The sequence below is a fragment of the Syngnathus acus genome, chromosome 10 (genome assembly GCF_901709675.1).
Source record: "Syngnathus acus chromosome 10, fSynAcu1.2, whole genome shotgun sequence".
NCBI lineage: Eukaryota > Metazoa > Chordata > Actinopteri > Syngnathiformes > Syngnathidae > Syngnathus > Syngnathus acus.
This window is the reverse complement of record NC_051095.1, coordinates 22,487,108-22,508,620: the sequence shown is the minus strand read 5'-3', so window position 1 is coordinate 22,508,620 and position 21,513 is coordinate 22,487,108. Positions and strand designations below refer to the sequence as shown.

At 41.7% G+C, this 21,513-nt stretch overlaps 1 protein-coding gene and 1 long non-coding RNA gene across 10 annotated transcripts in view; one reads left to right on the top strand and one right to left on the bottom strand.

The window, feature by feature from the left end:
- tenm2 (teneurin transmembrane protein 2) overlaps window positions 1-21,513 on the top strand; it is a 216,853-nt gene that overhangs the window by 130,579 nt on the left and 64,761 nt on the right. For 7 of the 9 annotated variants that reach the window (XM_037262353.1, XM_037262352.1, XM_037262350.1 and 4 more), the window contains one exon: window positions 16,349-16,555. The exons of the other annotated variants lie outside the window; for them this stretch is intronic. In XM_037262353.1, the coding sequence (XP_037118248.1) occupies window positions 16,349-16,555 (207 nt within the window). The remainder of the gene's footprint in view (window positions 1-16,348; window positions 16,556-21,513) is intronic. 9 annotated transcript variants of the gene reach the window in all.
- LOC119129231 lies at window positions 786-13,665 on the bottom strand. Its single transcript, XR_005099150.1, has 2 exons — window positions 13,500-13,665; window positions 786-1,236 (listed from the first exon to the last, which is right to left on the bottom strand). It is a non-coding gene; the product is annotated as an uncharacterized LOC119129231 (long non-coding RNA).

The window sequence follows — 21,513 nt, the reverse complement described above, 5'->3', positions numbered from 1 at the left end:
CAAAGGGTTCAGAATCATTCAGGTAGGTCTTGTTCGGGTGTCGGCATTTTTTTCTGTTCTTCTGGGTTGGGCCATAGCCTTTGTTCAGCTCTGTATGCTTTCTCACGATAGCAGCACAGTTGGCAACAAACCTCCAGTAGCATCCACAGGCACACAACACAACCAGTGTGTGTGTTTGTGTGTGTGTGTGTGTGTGTGTGTGTGTGTGTGTGTGTGTGTGTGTGTGTGTTGTGTGTGTGTGTGTGTGTGTGTGTGTGTGTGTGTGTGTGTGTGTGTGTGTGTGTGTGTGTGTGCGTGCGTGCGTGCGACACCCTAAACTGGTTGCCAGCCAATCGCAGGGCACACATAGACAAACGATCATTCGCACTCCATCTGGGCAATTTGGAGTGCTCAATTGGCCTACCATGCAAATTCTTGGGTTGTAGGAGGAAATCAGAGTACCGGAGGAACACCATGCAGGCACGAGGAGAACATGCAAACTCCACACAAGAAGTTCTGAGCTAAAATGTACCCAACAACCTCTGCATTGTGAGGTGGACGTGCTAAACAGTCGACCACTGTGCCGACTCGGTATCAGTACCGTACCTTGATATTTCGGCGTTAATTACTGCTCAACATCATTTATTTTTAGCACCGGTAAAAGAAAGAAAAGAAAAAGAAAGACAGTCTTAAAAGTAAGTATACATACACGCAGGCACCTCGCATCCAGTTTAAAGAGGGACAGTTTGGATGCATTGTAACACTACACTCCCCTAAAAAATAAGTAGAGTATGAATTTATTTTCCTCATTTTGTGCATTCATGCCCCGTCAAATTCTGGGAGCTGGCTAAAAAGCCAAGACGCACGCTCTCACTCAGACACTCAGAGCAACGTTACATTGGGTCATTAGTAATTAAATGAACAGCTTGACGGTAACGGTGCAAATGTAGTGTCCGTTTCAACAATAGATGATATCAAATGCAGTCAAATAGGTTAATATGACATGCAATGTAAAAGCTTATAGCAGGAAAAGGTACGCCAGACATTTGATATATGTTCTTACCGTCTGTTTTATGGACCGTCCACAAATTACATGTCTCAGGGTGACATATGTTAGATGAATCACCCTCAATCAAATAAGATTTGTTATTTTAATCATCCTTAATGCAGTAGTAGCTGGACATAGTAGACTACTGCTTACTACTGCTGAAAATGTGATGCTATGTCTCAATCCATCCATTTTCTGTACCGCTTGTCCTTACGGGGGTCGCGGGTGTGCTGGAGCCTAGCAGTCATTGGGCAGTAGGTGGGGGATACCCTGAACCAGTTGGCAGCCAATCGCAGGGCACACAGAGACGAACAACCATCCGCACTCGCACTCACACCAATTTGGAGTGCTCAATTGGCCTACCAAGCATGTTTTTGGGATGTGGGAATAAACCGGAGTGCCAGGAGGAAACCCACGCAGGAACGGGGAGAACATGCAATACACAGGGAGGGCCGGAGGTGGAATCGAACCCGCACCCTCTGATCTGTGAGACGGACGTACTCACCAGTGCATCACCGTGCCACCTTGATATGTCTAATTATGGAGACATAAAGGGCATTTATAAGTCACAATAGGAGGCAGAAATTGACAAAAATATTCACCAAAAATCACATTCATATGCAGTGAATGCATAAATGTATACTGTATGTACATACTGTACATTGATTGACATGTACACACTATTCATTGTCCACATTGTTCATGTGCACTTACAGTATGTTTAAAATCTGATTTTCCTATGAAGCATATTCTAAAAATTTTAATTAATGATTAAAAAAAAGTTTTTGTCAGTTTTATTTTTGTGACGTTTGCTGATTTATTTTTTATTTTGTCAAGGCACCATTTCAATACTGATATTGAGGTACTTTATGCAGTTACGGTACCAGAGATATCACAGTAGATTTTTAGATTTTTGTCAAGGTACCATTTTGATACTGATATTGAGGTACTTGATGCATATACAGTACCGAAGTCAAAATTTCGTTATTGTTGTGACAACACTACGACATGCACAAGTATGTGGTTGTGTTTCATGTGTTCTACCCCAGATAGTAGCATCGTTTCTGTCGCTATACCTTTTGTTCTTGCCTCTAACCATCGTTATCCCTTTGTTGGGGGGAAACTGCCTCACAAAACCGAGAGAATTGCTCCTAATTCATCTCCTCTTTCCATCCATCCACGTTTTCATCTCATTCTTTATTCAGCTCTTTCCACCCTCTCCATCTGGCGCCTCTCTAACTTTTTGTTCTCATTTGTGTCATCACTCACTTCTTTTCATTCTCCCCCTCTTCCTCTTCTTGCTGCCCTCTCTTTGTGACTGTCATAGCTGCACACGACACACTCATTTGTGCTATAGTCTATAGCTAGAAGCCCTCTCGCTGAGATAGATGCCTGCCTATGAAAGATATTTGTTTCCTTTACTGTCACATCGCAATAATCAGCTGCTCTAACGTAATCAACATATTGCCCTTGCAGTAAATACAGCTGAGCAAGTGGATCAGCCCACATTTGTATGGGCATGTGAGCTTGGCTTGGTAGATGTGAAGGCTGTAGGGCTATATGTCTCCGTGTCTGGATTTGTACGTGTAGTGCATGTACCTGCAGCTGTCCACAATATTTTTCTTTTGGAGGGGGGTCAGGATGGAGAGGTGGTTATGCTTGAATCTCCACTCTAACGCATACATTTGTCATGTGACAGACATAGAGATGGTTCTTGTTGAAAAAGCAGTTTGTTAACAAATTGCAGTTAATCAGCCAACTTTCAGCCCCCAATGCTGTAATTGGGACCATTTCTCTCTGGTTCCTCCAGCTGGCATCACCCATCCGCTGTAGAGAAAGAAGAGGAGGAGCATGGGAGCGGGGCAATCGGGGAGGCAGGGGTACATTACATGTCTGTAGGGGTCTTTGGAGTGTTAGTGAACGTACCACCTGGGGGTAAGAACCACTTGAGCCGGGAATTGAGACAGAGACGTATTAGCACAACGATAATGACGAAAGGAAGGCTGATGGGAATGAAAATGCAAAAGAATGTGCAAAGATGTGGGCGGAGAGGATGTGCAGAAGGGGGGAAGATGGAAATGTGACAGAAACGTTGAAGGATGAGAGGGCGGGTGGTGAAATCATAAAATGAATATACCACACAGCAGCCGTTTCCAGATTAAGCACAAGAAGACTAGCTTTAAAGTTCATCTCCTCCACAACTTCTTGTGCAAAACCTTCTCGCACTTTCCCTGTGTTTTGCTCGTCGCTGCATCAGACTGATAAACTAAGAAATGCCTGGGATGATGTTTAAAGAAAACAACACTGCGGAGGCTGGCTGAGAATATAGCAGCATATAAAAAACAATGAGGGGTGGCAGAATGGGTGGGAGGCGCTGAGACGCAGTGAAAGAGTGATGAAAGAGGGAAACAGGCCCTCTCTTGGTACTGCGGCACGATGATCAGTAGATTCTAATGAAGGTGCAGATGTCCCACTGGAGTTCGGACACCACTGGGAATGGCAATTAATGTGCTGAAGAAGGATACATACACACAGACTAGTTGGGACACATTTTCAGGAATTCCATTTAAAAAACATGCACAATGGTCCCGCTTACCATGGCCGATTATAGAAAGTGCAAGTAATAAGGTGCATTCAGCCATACTGCACATACCATCAGAGTGTTTCATGTAAATGGATAGAGAGCAGTTTTATACCCTATTATTCTCGCTGGGCAACAGACAGAATAGTACCGAGCTCAAGTAATTGCCTCCATTGTACATGTAACCACCCAAACTCTCAGCAACGCAGTTCTAATTTTTTACCATGGCTTCACAACACAATGAAATCCGTCTCGTATCCGTCTCGCTTGGCTTTGATGGAATATGGCTCATCTGTGCACCCTTTGTGTCTGTCTGTGTCTGCAACGCAATTGTCACACCGGGTTGTTATCTTATTGATGTTTTTGAGACCAGGTGATGCATTGACAGAAGCAATTTGGGATATGAGGACATTGGCTATAAGGCCTTGAGAGATGTGACGAAAGAAAGAAAACAAAGCTCTGTGTCCATAGCGGCCGCTACTTTGCACACGCAACGATTCCTATTTTAAGTTTTGTGTATGTGTGCATGCATGCCTGCTCTGTCCATTTAGAGATTGTCCACAACTATGGCCAATCTGTGTGTCACCCGAACGGATACTGAAATACTCTGTTGTCCTATTCTTCAAAACCACTTAAAACAGCAGTCATTTGCCAGTGTTCTTTTTATGGCATTTTTCTTTTCCAAACGGATACAGACCCAACTAGAACATCTCTTTGAAGTTAAGAATGTTAATAACTGTTGTGGCTGTTCACTGCTATTTATTTTTTTTAAAATCCATGAAAGTCAATCATGCAGATGCACGTGCATTTTGACGTTTTAGCAGCAGAGGTGCTCTGTTGTAGTTAAATAGGAGGGGTCTTAGTTACTTCTAGGTTAATGATTCTCATTAATATGTGCTAATATACCCCAGGTCATGCAGTAATTAAAAATCTCATTCAACTCTCTCATCTTAAACTGACTGACTTATTTTTTGCCCTACAAAAATCTGGATTCCTTATTTGTCTCCCAGCTTCAGTATAATTCATAGTGATGACAAGGGGTGCATTAGTTTAGAGAGGGGAGACTTATGCCGAATGTTGGCCATTTTGATCGGGCTGTCTCTCCACCTGAGCCATGTCTATTTCCTTTGCTTGACTGGGCGCAATAGGTTTTGCAGGTCGTGCCTTGGAGAGTTGCATCACATTTGCGAGAGTGTTTGTGTAAAAGTTATACACAAATACACACTGGTGTACATGTGGATGCACAAAGACATGTGGAGTCCATCAGCATGGGAACCATCGTATTCCTCTGAGTCCTCTGGTGTGTGCTGATGCAAGCTGAGCTAATTGTAAGGCTGAATGATAATTTCAGCAGAATGAAAACATAGGGAGGGTGAATGGTAGGTAGGTAGGTAGGTAGGTAGGTAGGTAGGTAGGTAGGTAGGTAGGTAGGTAGGTAGGTAGGTAGGTAGGTAGGTAGGTAGGTAGGTAGGTAGGTAGGTAGGTAGGTAGGTGGATAGGTGGGTTTTGGGGTTGGGTGGGTGGTTGGGGTTATTGGGTTGGTCAGTCGGTCGGTAGGTAGTACTGGTAAATAAATAGAATTGATGGTTTTATGAAAAGAATTGTTTAAGAGAAAGAAAATGGATAGATGCAAAATTGGTAGATGATCCATGGATTAAGAATGGATTCATGACAGGGAAATTAATGATAAAAAATACATTTATTGAAAGATAATTGATATGTATTAGATTGATAAAACTAAACAGAGAAAATAGGACAGATGGACACATGAATAGAAATTAGATGGCTGATTAGTAGGTTAAAAATGTTGATCAGTAGTAAATAAATTGTTTATATACAATGATCATTCATGGTGATCATTGTACAATAGATAAATAGTTTTTTTAAGCAAGAAATTATCAAAAGTTCACAAGAAATTGATGGATGGATGGATGGATGGATGGATGGATGGATGGATGGATGGATGGATGGATGGATGGATGGATGGATGGATGGATGGATGGATGGATGGATGGATGGATGGATGGATGGATGGATGGATGGATGGATGGATGGATGGATTAATCAAAATTAGCTGGATGGACATCTGGGTAGTGATTTACTGATGTGTGACTGATTCTCACTAAGGGCACAAACACTGTCCAAAGTCACCAATAGGACAGGCTCCAGTCCCTGCAGTGACCCAGATTATACAGCAGTATAGAAAATGCATAGTTGGAGAGATGTTATGAAGTGTGGGTGGATGGAAGGATGGATAAACAGATGAACTGAGAGATGTCAGATCTCGTTCGGTTTGCCACATCAACAAAAAACATCCTGCTGACGTGGCTCTCCAAGGCTTGTCACTCAGTGCTTCCCCATCAGAAACATGCAGATTTCCTCTCAGCCAGCTCTTAGAGCAACTCTTATCTCCGAGGGCATGTGCGTGCATAGTAAAGTTCATCTCCCTCCTTCACACTCACATGCACTCAAGGATGGAGGCTAACAAGTCGCGGGCCCATTTTAAGTACAGCGCAGAACATCCAACACAAGTTTGGGATACATTCCTTGTCATTCTGCTTAAGCTGGTAATCTGCATGTAATTAACATCTGATTCACCAAGGCAGCAGCTAATAATGCATTCAGGAATGAAGGCACCCCCCAGGAATGAAGAGCTCAAGGTACGGGATTTGTCTGAGGCAAATAGAAAAAAAGAGAAACCATAACATTTGTAATAAGATGACATTCAGGAAATTCACATCCTCTAAATCCAAAGTGCAACTAACTGGGAAATAAATTGGGAGTCTCATTTAATAAAATGTGATAATTAAGGTCTGTGGAAGTAATCAGGAAAGCAATTAAACTGACTTAACCAATTAAAAGTTAGTCAAAAGTCAAAACTGTACCACAATTTCAGTTTTATGGTGTTTGCTTAGATCTATGAAGAATTAATTTGGGTTAATTTCCTTTTGAATAAATAAACATGAACCAGGAATATGATTAAAAGTATTGCATTATTATTTGACCAAATCTCATCCATTTGAAGAGCCTCGATTAATTCAGTAATTACTGTATTTAAATGTGTACTTCATCATTCGTGCCATTTCTTTTTGGTAGAATGTGGATCCAAGGGAAGCACTTGAGTCTTGAGTTCTGTGTTCCAGACAAACACACACACACACACAGGTGCTTGTGTTTAATAAATAAGACAGCAAACTCCAGGGCATACGCACATCTGGAACACAAAATATCTGAGTCATTTAGTCCAATCGACTCACTTCAAAAGACACAGTTATACGGAGAGCTAGTTAGAGCAAATATACTCAACCATGTTCTTTGAATCGCTTATCTCTTAGTCTGTGGTTCCTAAAAATAGATGTAAAATCAAAGAGTGGCAACCTTTTTTGGGTGCAGCGGGGGGGTATCATAGTCACTCCATTTTTGGGTCATTCTTGTTTATTTTCTGTGAAAATATTGCTGACTAAGCCACCCACACCTACTTCACAAAATGTTACATGCAATCTTCAGTGAGATGGATTTCATTCCTGAAATTATAGCAATATACAAAACTTATTTTACCTGCACAAGGACACAATGTCCCTGGTGTGTGTGTATATAGGCAGACAAATAATCACTTGCAATCTCTTACAGTGCTCCCTCCTTTGTTTTCTCATTCTTTCTTTTATGCTTTTTATGCCCTTCTGGTTAGTTATTTTTTATTTTAAGTTGTCTGATTTTTTTAAAATGTTTGGAAAACTCCATTCTTAGACTAACCACATATAAAAGGGATTTGGTCATATGTGTTATTATTGCTATCAAATTAAAAGCTAAACTATCTCCACGTGTTGTTGAAATGACCTAAAAACATGATCTGTTTTCAGGTAATAATAAACACTGGTGACTATGTACTATTGGTGTATGTCTCATCTACAAAGGGTTATTCAGTATATAACTTCTGTTTATGTTTTCCGATTAATTTGAGAGGCTTATTTGGCATGCATTTGATTTTTAATAGCATCCTGTTTCTGGCTGAATGGACAGAATGGCTGATTGCTGGTAATAAACACTCCCTTGCCAACATTGGCGTCCGCCTTAATAAAGATGCGCTTGCAATCCTACGTATAGCCGGGCACTGAAACTGCATTTCATGGGAATTATAAAGTCTGTTTTTTTATTGAATCTGTCCAAGAGAAGTGTTATATTTCTCACATGGCCCTTTAGGAGGCTTAATTTTCTTCATAATATCGTTGGTAATAACATATGTGCTGTAATATATGGGTTTTTATTCCTACATCAAACATCAACTACATCAAAAGTGCAAACATACACACACAAACACACGATTAAAAAGACATATAATTGGCATGTGCCTAACAATCCATAAACAACAATCCAGCATTTGCGATAATTGTGGCTACAAATCATTTTTGACAAGGGTCCGTAAGCTTGCCACATCTTGCCAATGGGATTTTTACCCATTGAACAAGATGAAAAACTGCTCAAGATAAGTCAACTTTGATGGTCACTTATGGACGTGGTACATGTTTTGCCCAAGAAAACACAATTTATTTAGCACAAACCATTGTTCTTCTTTGTAATTACATTTTCAAGTGGTACTCCTGAAACAGTTTGAAAATAAAAACATATACTAGCTAAAAATGGAGAAAGAAACTATTAGCAATTATAAAGATTTGTGCACATAAAAATAACATGTCACCCTTTTGGGTCATAGTACAAATATTGTCTGCAAATTAAATTTGAAATAAAGTTAATTTGAAATAAAAGCAGGGCGACACTATATTTATTTGCTGTTGGATCATACGTGGTTGTTCATATTTTTGTAAAGGTGAACATTTTAATTAAACTCTTGTGGTGGAAAAGTAGCTTGTGTGTGCCCATTGAGGGTCCAGTATCTGTAACAAAATGGGACTACAGTACAAAATGTTTACACAAACGGGTTGTTCTAAAGTAGGCACAAATATAATTGCCTTGCCTTTCTTTTGTTCTCTGCATTGCAAGATTCAGCAGCATCAGAATAATATATTACTGTAAGCTTTTTGATTCTGCATTATCCGAAAGAAAACATACTAACACATGTTCCTGGCACAATCGAAATGTAAGAGTCTTCTTAAGCCTGCAGGCGTGTTTCTGTTGTTTTGTTTGCATCTCCACAAAGTGCCAACACAGAACACCTCCATGGAGCCAAACAGCTTTTGCATGTAGCTCTCATCTCTTTCGAGAAAACATGGAAGCTTCCATAAATGCATACCTTTTATCGCATGCAAAATGATCTGTGAGATGTTCATGGCCCACATGAGAGTATTTTAGTTAAAAATAAAAACTGTTAAAAAGTGTTTGACAAGGTAAGACGAGTTGTTAGGAGGTGTTTCACACACCTTCACCAGGGAGGTCTGTGCTGCCTTGCACTACAAAATCAACTCACTCAACAAACACGGCTGGAATTCCATTGTATGGATGCCCAAAACCACAATTTCACGCGTACGCATAGATGATTACTCTCTTGCAGATCCTATGGGTCTGCAAAGAGCATGCTTAGAGATAATGGCAGGCTGAGAGAATGACTTTCTGTCTCTCTGCATTCGGATATGTTCAGGTTTGTGTGTGTATGACACGTGTTTGCAGTTACAGAAGAATGTGAATTTTCTTGGGCTCGTGTGTGTGTGTGTGTGTGTGTGTGTGTGTGTGTGTGTGTGTGTGTGTGTGTGTGTGTGTGTGTGTGTGTGTTTGGCAGCATTTACCGTAATTTTCGGACTATAAGTCGCACCGGAGTATAAGTCGCACCAGCCATAAAATGCCCAAAAAAGTGAAAAAAAACATATATATGTATATAAATCGCTCCTGAGTATAAGTCGCCCCCCCCACCCAAACTATGAAAAAAACCGCGACTTATAGTCCGAAAATTACGGTATGTGGAAAAAGGAGGCTATTTATTTTGACTGCTTTCAATAAGGCTCTTAAGCAAAATTCCATAACAATACCACCAATTCACAGCAGCATAAACAACATATATGTAATTCATATGGGAATGCAACCTTTAGGGTTGCCCCATGTTACGGAGAGGACACGTGACAATGGACAGAATGCGTGGTCGCATCCCAATTACCATGAATGAAGAAGGCATATATCAATTAGCAGATGCAGGGTGGTACTGGGTTGTGTTTGAGCAGCGAGGCTAAAAACGTTGAGTGTTTTGATTATTTCTCTTAGTTTTTGCATTTGGTCTTTATTTCTCAAGATCAAAGCACTGCTACTTGAACAGAATAACACAAGTAGAATTAATGTGCATTGAATGCAGAGTGCTAATGGACACCTTACAGTAAAGTAATTGTCATTCATCTGCTCTATTTCACAAGTAATATAAATACTTTCTAACTAACTAATAAGTTGTAGGACAAAGTAGTTTAGCTCAATTGATTATTTTCAAGTACATTACATATGATTTACTGTACATCTCCAAATTACATTTTCAAATAATTGCTTTGGCATCTGCTTCAGCACAACATAAAACATGATTATCTTTCACAAGGGGCTGTCCTGGTGCTGCAACAGTTGTCATGATAAAACATAATCCAATTTTTATTGATCAAAAGCATCCTGATATGTGCAACTGGTGTTGAGTTGCCAAGTCGCTACATTGTATCCTTGACTCATTATTTAAAAAAATGGAAAAAAATGCATGATTCTCAAAATCAATACTGAACAAAAATTTGGGGGAGTAATAAAAACCAGCAAATTCATTTTCTTTGATTTTCATTTCATTTTGGTTCAAACAGCATCCAACCCCCACGCGAGAAATATTTTTTTTAGTATGCCCACTGGCGGAGCTCAAGGGAAGGCTGCAGGGGCATATGTTTGAAACCCCCCAGGTGCCAAGCCAGATAGTGATTGACTTTTGGGTAGTTTGCAATTCTTCCAGAATTGTTTTTTCAACATTTACCCCCCCTCCCTTGAAAGATTATCAGCATTGTCTGAAGAATATATTTTGGTTTGTATTTTTTTTCTTTTGCGGACCGCCTGAGATATCATTGGCCTCCCATGCCCCACATAAAAAGGAAAAACGAAAAACCTGGTTCTGCCAGTGAGCAGGGCACATGAAATAATCAGCCTGTAAGGGAAAACAAAACAATCGCTGCCAGATTAAACAATAAGCAACAGCGACACCAACACCACTGATGTTAACGTGGGAAAATGTGTGTGTGGGGGGGCTTGAGAGCACTTAAAGTAGCCAGGTAGCAGTTGCCAGCAGTCAGAGAACAATGGAGAAGAAACATTTCATGTTCACCATGGTATATTTATTTTGACAAATGTTGGTCAAATTCTTTAATTATACGCCCAATTAAAAACATTTGACTTGAGCTGTTTACATTAGGACATGCCATTCTAGCCAGAAGTCAGCTGGGCTATGCTCCAGCACACCCACAACCTAAATGAGGAAAAGCAGTATCAAAGATGGATGACTGATCTTGGCAGAAATAACTGTCAGTTAGAATCTGAATCAGAATCGAATTAGCTTTATCGTCATTGTACCACAGGGTGCAACGAAGTGGAAGGGAGACAACCCATCTAAGAGACAGAAAAACAATGACCAACCAGGGGCTACAGAACGGGTCGCACCGTTTTTGCAGATGAAAAAGTGTAAAATAACATAAAGGAGGGGGAGGGAGAAAAAGCCAGACTGAGATCCCGTAAGGGCAACAAAGAAGGAAAAAAACTCGGTAAATAGGCACACATTAACACAACACATAGCACATGTGGAGGTGGGCTGGAGAGTGTTGGCGCGGCCTTCCAGCCCAGATGCCGTTACCAGATTGGCAGGTGCAATGAACACGTAATTGGTAAACTGCATAAAAATAATTTGACCTGACCACTGATATACATCAAAGGAGAAATTATTTAATAAATGATGCTTTGTATCTGTGCAACATTTTTGCTTCATCTGGAGGCTTTGTGTGACTCTGCTATGTTTTTGGAAAGAGTAGCGGTATACTTTTGCGGTGTTGGAGTAATGCAAGCAAGATGAAAGAGAGGAAGATGGAAGCTCAAGGCCAGAGAATAACTCAGACTGTGTTACACATCAAAGACAAAGCTTGGGATACAATCGCCGCTTTAAGGCTGCAAAAGCCCAACTTTATTAATTAAAATGCTGTCTGTTGCAAAGCACAAGTCTGGTGAATCACACTCTTATCTCTCCTTCCTCTTTGCTCGTCGTATCCCACCTTCCCTGCAGCGGCACTGATTATAAAAAGGCAGGATTTGAAAAGCAGACAGGAACCACTTATGGATAGCTGTGACGTGTGGCATCCATTTGTTGCGTTCAGTCACACAACAGGTGTGGATCTCACCACATTATTAGATATCAACAAAAGGCATGAATAGAGGCGGAAGCATGTGATGAGGATGAGATGGAAGAGGCAGATAACCAGTGCAAGGGGCCGTCCTTCAGACGACATCCCATATAGACGCTGCGTGTATGCGACATGTAGTGCATGCATAAACATGCACACACATTGACTGACAGCTCCCCCTCAGTCAAACATCTGTGCTGACAGCAGCTGTGGTAATGGCTCTTCACCTGTGCCAAGATAAGTGTGCCCGGTCCTCTTTTTACCCATCCTCCTGTGTACAATGCACTGGACCGTTTCCCATCTTCCCCCATTATTTCCCTAATTGAAGCGCAAGCAGATTGACTACACAGCACAGCCAGTAGCTGTGAAAGGAAAGCGACATCGACAGTCAAATTATGGGATTATTTTTCCAGTGTTGTCATCCAGGTGTGTAGAGGTGCGGAGACAAGCCTGGGTAAAAATATGGGGTGGATGAAGAGATGATAAACGGCTCTCGTTAGCGAGGTAATCTGTCTATCCTTTTCTGACGGGGCTCCAGATGTCGTTCCGTCCCTCCACTCTCTCCACGCCTTCCTCAGCCAGATGGAAGAAGTGAGGTGGGTGGGAGGAGGTAAAGGAGGGACAGAAATAGCCCCAAGGACAGGGAGGAGAGGCATCATTGTAGAGTCAATGAGCGGAATTAGGCCTGTGTAACGGCAAAGTTGAAGAAGCAATGTCCAACTCACGATTATTTGAATAATCCATTGATCAGTTGAATATTTTGTTCACTCATGGATGAATGAATCGGTTTTTCTATTGCTATTTATTATTTCAAATTAACTGCATAAAATGCACGAAACATTCCTGATGATTCAGTTACTGGTTTGGTTGGTTGAATGTCAGAAAGTAGGCAAAAATGTGGATCGTTATTCGCCAAAGTAAAAGCAAATGTTTACAAATTTTTATTCAACACAAGGACGAAAATCGCAAATCAGTCAGACTGAAGAAATCAGATATTAACTGTTGATAGGCAGAAATTTTAAACTAAATAAGGTATCTAAATGCTTCATCGATTTACAAAATAATTATTGTTGTATTTGATAATCATTAAGGTGTCAATTAATCACTGAAACAAAAGTCGAAAGTATCAACACCCGGGTGATAAAGGTAGAGAAGCTAAAGCCTGAGAAATCCATGTTTCCTCCTTCATCGTGCATATAGTTGTCATACTGATATGATCATCACTCTAGACTTTACAATTGAATGTCCTGGAGGTAGAAATACATACAGATGGCCAAGGAGGCGGCTGAAAGATGGCAACGATCTGATTGTTAAGAGAACCGCGTGAGCCCATTGCCAAGCTTTTGTTCTCATAACACAAACCAATTTTCACTGACCTTTCTCAGAAATGTAGCGGGCAGAAATGGCTGAGTTAAGGATGCCCCACAGCATAATTGCTAAAGAGATTAAAGTTCCCTTAATTGCTTTTGGCCAACTATAGCTTTTTTGGGGAGGGGGGGGTATTTTTTGTAACCATCCATCCATTATCCGTACCACTTGTCCCCACGGGTGTCGCGGGCGTACTGGAACCTATCCCAGCAGTCATCAGGCAGTAGGCGGGGGACACCCTGAACTGGTTGCCAGCAATACGGGGGCACACAAAGACGAACAACCACCCACACTTACGGCAATATGGAGTGCTCAATCGGCCTACCAAGCATGTTTTTGAGATGTGTGAGGAAACCGGAGTACCCGGAGAAAACCCACTCAGGCACGGGGAGAACATGCAAACTCCACACAGGGAAGGCCGGAGCTGCAATCGAACCCACAACCTCTGAACTGTGACGTGCTAACCAGTGCGCCACAGTGCCGCTTTTGTAACTAAAGTGGTTGAAAATATTAATAACTAACCCATAAAATACGAGTTCAGGCTAATCTAATCATTAGCATACAAGCGTACGTAAAGCAGGATTGTGGCGCTGCACTCACACGCACGCACGTACGAACACTGACACACAAAGGCGTGCACATGCACGCACACACAAGCAGATGTTTACCACAATATGTTGTCACCAACAGCCTGATTAGAGGCTTTGTAATATATGCAAATCAATATATCTCAAACGTCAATAGAAGGGTGTGATTGATTTTTGGGGGAGGATCAATTGATTTTTTACATAGGTAAAGGTTGGTTGCCTATTCCCTCTTTACCTTTTCATTTCTTTTTCCTGTCTTTCTTCATCCATTCATATTCTCAAATTATGCTCCATTGATTTCTTTCATTTTTTCATGAAAATAAGCTTTTGTGGACTGTCTGTCACTGCCTCTCCTTTCTTCAAGTTGACCTTATGACCCCTGCAGAGCCATCACCTTCTCCGCCTGCCTTTACATCACTCTGACACATTCCCTCCCATCTATTCCTCCATGTACAGTGCAGTGTTTGCTTTGCCATTGTTTATTCATTTTTTTTCTCAGTTTGCACTGACGAGATTGACCGGAAGCACACGTGCAAACACACGCTTGCCTTTGTGTGTGCACACACACATCAACACACACAAATACACACACACACACACATGCGCAGACACATGCCTTTATACTAGAAGACAAAGCTGGTCCTTCCTCTGGGGTGCAGTTAATGCAGCTGGGGATCGATGCCAGTTCTGGTTTCCATGACACTCTAAGCTTGGCCAGTTTGGGCTATAGGACAGAGGAGAGACATTCTCTGGCTCCTCCTCTATCAGATATATCTCTATAAAGCCATGATGGCACCCGTATTGATTAATGCACCTCACATTGATGAGACTGTCCAAGTACTCTGTTTCATGATACTGTGCGCTGTTTCACAATACAATATTGCACTTGAAGCTTTTTTCCTGTTTAATTATACATCTACAAAATATAGAAATGTATTTTACTGATTATAATTAGCAGACATAGAGGCAGGACTCATATGGTGACTCTGCGGTACCCAAGGGCAACTCATTACAGATAAGCTACTGATGTAATATGATGCACACCAATTTCTCTGTTTAAAATGAATGCCTATTAAAGAAAATATATTTTGGGATACGAAATAGTCAAAGTCACAAACAGACAAACGAAAAGCATGCACACTCACATTCATGCCAATGAACAATTTTGGATTGTCAATGGACTTTTGGCAAGAGAAGTGGGGTAGACCCTGTACTGATTGCCAGCCAATTAATTGCAGGGCTCAGTAAGTAGACTAATAGGTATTGACAGTCACATTCCAACCAATGGCCATTTTTATTCATACAATCCTGACACTTTCTTCAAGGTTTAGCTGACTTTTCACCTTTCTCCTTTCTTCTGTAAAGAAGAAAACTAATGAAAAAAGGAACAAACAAAGGTAACCTGTGAGGTTACAATGGTAACCTCACAGGTTTCTGCTTTCATTATTATTTACTATTCATCATTCTTCTTCTTATTATTATTTTATCTGTAAAAGAAAAGGCCAAAGGCTACAATTTATATTCTTCAATCAAGAGAAAATACATGATTATCGTTGTGTTACAGTGTCTCTGGTTGACTATTTAATTAGTGGTGAGTTTTTTTTAGTGGATTAGCTGAACTCGGTGGCCTCATTCTCGTGTTGTTGATTGATTGAGCTACAAATATGGCAGACATAATTACTCTATATTTTCAGCTGTCTCTAAATAGAATTTATTAGATTTGTCTTTGTCCTTGATTTCCAAACCTTTGGAGAGTAGAGTGATTTCTCTTTGTCCCTCTTTTGTCTCTCTGGTGTACGGGACAGCCTGATTGTGTCCACGTGTCCCAAGGTTCTGGCTATTTAAAGAGTGGCTCTTGTTGGGTCTTACCCATATATAGAGTGATTGTACCATAGATGAGGGTCCTAACTCAAGTTGCATCATCCCATTCAAGTGAGAAGGAAAGATAAAGTTTTTGCTTTGAAAAATTTAAACATGAATGCATAAGTCAAAAAGAGCAGACATTTGTCATCAAATTTAGGATGAGTTTAATTTGAGCTCAATTGCTCAAACTGCATGGGTTGATTTGTCAGGCCCGTACCTTGTGATTTTCAATTTGGGTTCTGGTCCGAGAGGCAGTAAACCAATCTAACAAGTTAAAAGTATCTCTTGCCCGACATCCAGTGAGACTGATTGCTTTGCATTTATTCTCAAAGCTTGTGAGTTAAGGTCTCATTTCTCACTTTGTGAGCAGTTTTTATTTGCCCTTCCAAATAGTCCCTGTGAGATTTTTTTAACACTCAAGCACAATGTGTTGTTGATTTGTGTAAATACTGTTACTCTACAACAATGTTTGGACGTCTGCAACCTCGAACGGGCCAACTACATTACATCCTGTCAGTCATCACCATCTGTTCTGTCTAACTTTTACCATTCGCCTTTCTCTCCTTCCATCCCCCAGGTCGCCCAATGCCTCCAACCTCTTCCTCTTCCCTGCTCCCTCCGTCCCATCCGTCCTCCTCGTCCGCCCCACACCACCCCTCCCCTGGCCCGTCTCCACCCATCAGGGAGTGCCAGGTTCCCCTTCTGGAGAAAAACTCCACCCATTCTCACCTGGAGCCCCACCCAGATGACTCATACTTACTCCGAGCCCAGCCGTCTGCCACTGGTAAGAAACCTACCAACTCATCCGCCCCTTCATTCTTTTATTACCATGTTCATGCCATCCATCAGGGTTCTGTATTAGGTCATTATGTTTGTTCTGTTTTAGATGTTGCATCATCAGTGGCCTCGCATTGTGTATTTAACATGACTTTACCCTGGACAATAATCTCAAAACCCAAAGCAATGACTATTTTATTATATAAAAACAATAAATGGTCCATTAAAAGTTCTATTTAGATTAAGATTTCGATCTTTGACATTTGAATCATAATGGGATGCCAAATTTCCACCCGTTTCTTTAAAATACTGAGTTAGGTAAAAGCAACTACTTTTCCTGGCACTGAGGAGCTACATACATATACAGTCATATGCACCCCTGATCATTTTTATGATTTTCCTTTATAAATCATTGGTTGTTCGGATCAGCAATTTCAGTTAAATATATCATATAGCAGACAAACAGCGATATTTGAGAAGTGAAATGAAGTTTATAGGGTTTACAGAAAGTATGCAATCATTACTTGAACAAAAGTAGGCAGGTGCATAAATTTGGGCACCCCAACAGAAAAATCCTCCTTTTGCAAAAATAACAGCCTCTAAACGCTTCCTATAGCTTCCAATGAGAGTCTGGATTCTGGTTGAAGGTATTTTGACCATTCTTCTTGACAAAACATCTCCAGTTATGGGTATTTAAGGTGGCCAGTTGCAAGTTGTTCTCCTCTTTGCATCTTCTCTGAAGAGTGGCAACATGGGAGCCTCATAACAACTGACAAATGACCTGAAAGCAAAGATTGTTCAACGTCATAGTTTAGGGGAAGGATACAAAAAGCTAGCTCAGAGATTTCAGCTGTCAGTTTGCACTGTGAGGAACATAGTGAGGAAATGGAATACCACAGGCACAGTTCTAGTTAAGGCCCGGAGTGGCAGGCCAAGAAGAATCTCAGATAAGGAGAGGCGAAGGATGGTGAGAACAGTCAAAGTCAACCCACAGAGCAGCTCCAAAGACGTACAACATGATCTTCATGCAGATGGTGACACTGTGCATCGTTCAACTATTCAGTGCACTTTGTACAAGGAGATGCCGTATGGGAGAATAATGCGGCAGAAGCCTTTTCTGCGCACATGCCACAAACAGAGTCGCTTGAGGTATGCTAAAGCACATTTAGAAAAGCCAGCTTCATTTTGGAATAAGGTGCTGTGGACTGATGGACCTACATTTTTGTTATTTGGATATAAAAAGTGGCGGTATGCATGGGGGAAGAACACAGCATGCCAAACACTTGCTACCAATGTTCCCTCTAAGCTGCGCGCGTGCGCAATCGCGCACTGCCCGCACGTTCTCAGCGCACAAGAAATCTATCCAGCGCATAAACATCCCCCGCCCCCCCCCATTAGGAACCCCCCCCCGAAGCGAAACGAACACGGGGCGTTGGACGTCCCATTAGCACCCCCCCCCCGAAGCGACCTGATGTTGCGCACTGTAGTCCTCAGTTTGCTCAGGGAGCATGTGTCTATGCCCAGATACATGAAAAATTAGAGGGAACATTGCTTGCTACCCACACTCAAATTTGGTGGTGGTTCCATCATGCTGTGGGGCTGTGTGGCCAGTGGAGGTACTGGCAATCTTGTTAAAGTTGAAGGTCGCATGGATTCAGCAGATTCTTGCAAACGATGTTCAAGAATCAGTGACAAAGTTGAAGTTGCGTAGGAGCTGGATACCTCAACAAGACAATGACCCCAAACACTGCTCAAATTCTACCAAGGCATTCATCCAGAGGAACAAGCACAACGTTCTGGAATGGCCATCTCAGTCCCCAGACCTGAATATTATTGAAAATCTGTGGTGTGATTTAAAGCGGGCTGTCCATGCTATAGGAAGTGTTTAGAGGCTGTTATTTCTACAAAAGGAGGATCTACTAAATATTGATGTCATTTGTCTGTTGGGGTGCCCAAATTTATGCACCTGCCTACTTTTGTTTAGGTAATGGTTGCACACTTTCAGTAAATCATATAAACTTCATAAACTCTCATTTGTACAGTACTTATATATGTATACTTATGTATACGGGTATATTGAGTGGATTGCCATTATTAATGCTGCACAAAGTAAATTGTAAGGTAGTGATGAATTAAAAAAAGCAGGAGACTGTTACAAAAAAAAGTAAATTAGTTTCCCCAACGCCGTGTGACCTCTGTCATCACTCGAAATTCTCTTGGTGGTAGTTACAAGCCTCGTGTGCTGGTATCAGCACGTTGCAGCCATTTATTTTATAAAATGTACACACACAACTGCAATGAGGTGCATCAGCATAGACATTTGTCTCAACAATTAGTTACCGTGTGCCAACTATATCTATCTTAGTGTCCCCCTGTCTCTCCACCCTTGTTTCTCCTCTCCTCTGTGCCTCTGCACTTGTAATCAGCAGATATATTTAGCGGAGGTCTGATGGGAGGGAAAGGGAAAGTCCTAATGTGATTTTTGGTGGAATACAATCTATTGTTAATGGCGTTAGGCTCTCCTTTGATCCAGTATAAATCTTCATTAGGGAAGGCCTGGGTCCCAGGTTCAAGAGGAACGTGATTAGGAGGCTTTTAAAATGACGTTACATCAGCCTTCTAATTGGTTTACTGTTTGCTGGGGCAACATCAATCATTAGCCCAGTAACCGTGCGGCAAATAAATTCACTCTGCTACTGACACCCTAATGGCAGACTCTGGCAAAGAGGGAAAGCGAGGCTCAAAGGCACACACGCTCAATCTCTTGCTCTTGTTCAGAGGCAATACACCCACCCACTTTGTGTTCTACGGGCCTATTTCAAATCTCAGCTGAGTTTATAAACACAGAGGCGGCAAACGAGGGTGACAAACTTATGAAGCTACTTCCATGAAAGCATCAAAAGTCTGAATAAACAAAAAAAGTGACAAAGTAAAAACAGATTTACAGTAACCAAAATGTAATGGAGGTACAAGAGAAAACAGAACAAAGATTAGGGGCCAATGTAGGTAACCTCACCGAGTGGGGAGGACAATACAGTAATTCGAAAATCTGCCAATCTAATGACTGCAGCGAGAGTCATTGGCCCTCGGGGTCTATAATGTATTCTAAATGAGTTTAGAGTGGCAGCCTGGCACTTTCCTGGCAAGTTGGAGGGCATGTAAATGGTGGCAATTAAATAAAACACCCCACATGTGACCACATGTCTGTCTGCATGAATGACGGCCTGTGTGACCATATTGGATGTGGTCGTGTAGAGAGTGGACGCTGAGAAGGAAATGAGCACGACCAAGCCAAGCAGAAACTGACCACTGCGAGATAATCCTGCAGGAAGCTGCATGCTGTTTGCGTGCGTGTATATGTGTGTGTGCGTGCGTGCGTGCGTGCGTGTGGTTTGTGTTGGCATAGTCGTCTGCCATTACCAAAGCTAACAGGTGGACAGACATGACTTGTGTTTTTTAGTCATGCATGACAGTTGAATGGAACGGAACACTATTGCTGTGGATTGGCAGGGAATTGGGTTTGTGACTGTTTATATGGGAATAATATCTGGCTCAGAGCACCTGTCTGGGAACATTTCCCCAGAACGCCAGGAGAGCTGAGACGGCCAAACGGAGCATAGCAGATCACTCCTGGAAAGAGCTAACGTTAGCGCTGTCTCTAGCCATTCATTATGCATGGGGGGAAGCTACGCTATTTTTAGTGCCAAAGTGACTAGCCTTCTGCTGCCTGGGAAGTCACCTTAAGTCACTGCTAATGTGATAAATTTTTAATTGCTCTGTTGAAACAAATCTACAGAAACAAAGGAAAACCAAAGACATGTTCGCTTATTGTGCATGAGTGTTGTCTTTTCTAATAGCGCTTATGTAAGGGTGACATTTGTGTAACAGCATGCGTTTATTTATATGCAAATGTCTGAGTGTGGGTGAAATACACACTTGCATTTGTGCTCATAGTTTGTTTTTGGCTGAATGTGATGACTCTCCTCTCGCGGGTTATTGCCTCCTAATTAGACAGAGATGACTAGCCAAGGCAGAGGCGGTGTGTGTGCGTGTATGTGTGTGTGTGTGTGTGTGTGTGCGCGTGCGTGCGGCGTGCGTGCGTGTGTGTGTGTGTGTGTGTGTGTGTGTGTGTGTGTGTGTGTGTGTGTGTGTGTGTGTGTGTGTGTGTGTGTGTGTGTGTGTGTGTGTGTGTGTGTGTGTGTGTGTGTGTGTGTGTGCGTGACAACTACTTTAATGACAATTGGCAAAGGTTGAATAATTGTCCGATGGTCACCATGCATCACATTTTTATCTTGGCGGCAGCCGTGACCTGTTCCAAAGCAAAGGTTCTTATGGATGCGTTACAAACACAATTGGAATTCATATTACTTTGTTCAGACCGTGAGGTTTTGTGTGACTGAGATCCTTGATAAGAGTCTGTACAAGGTCAGGGGCATTTACCTTAAGTAATTAACTTTCTCGTTCTGTCTTTCTGTGACTGTATGTATATATTCTAAAGATGTGTGTGTTTGCATGAGATGCATGTTTCACCTTGAGCTCTCCTTCCCACTAGTCTGAGTAGAATGACAAATAGGCAGGGTGTAATTTGTTCAGACAAAGGACCCCAACCAAGAACACCTGGAAATATGTTGTAAGACATAAACAGCCTAGCAATAAGCTTCTGGTGAAATTGGAGAAAAACAAATATGACTTTTCCCTTAAAGCAAGGATTAAAACAAGATGTGACAAATGTGGTAAAGAGATGGAGAAATGCAGTGAAAAAGGATAGAGAGAGGGTAGGCAATGACGAAAAGGGGGCGGCAAAGGCTTGCAATGATCCCACTTAACTGCTGAATAGACATTTCTGCCCTACACATGCACGCACGCACACAAAAACACACAAATCCTACCCAGCAACTTTTCTGTGTGAACCACAGAAAATGTCATTAAACACTTTGCCCATCCAGGGCTGCGAAACAAACTGCT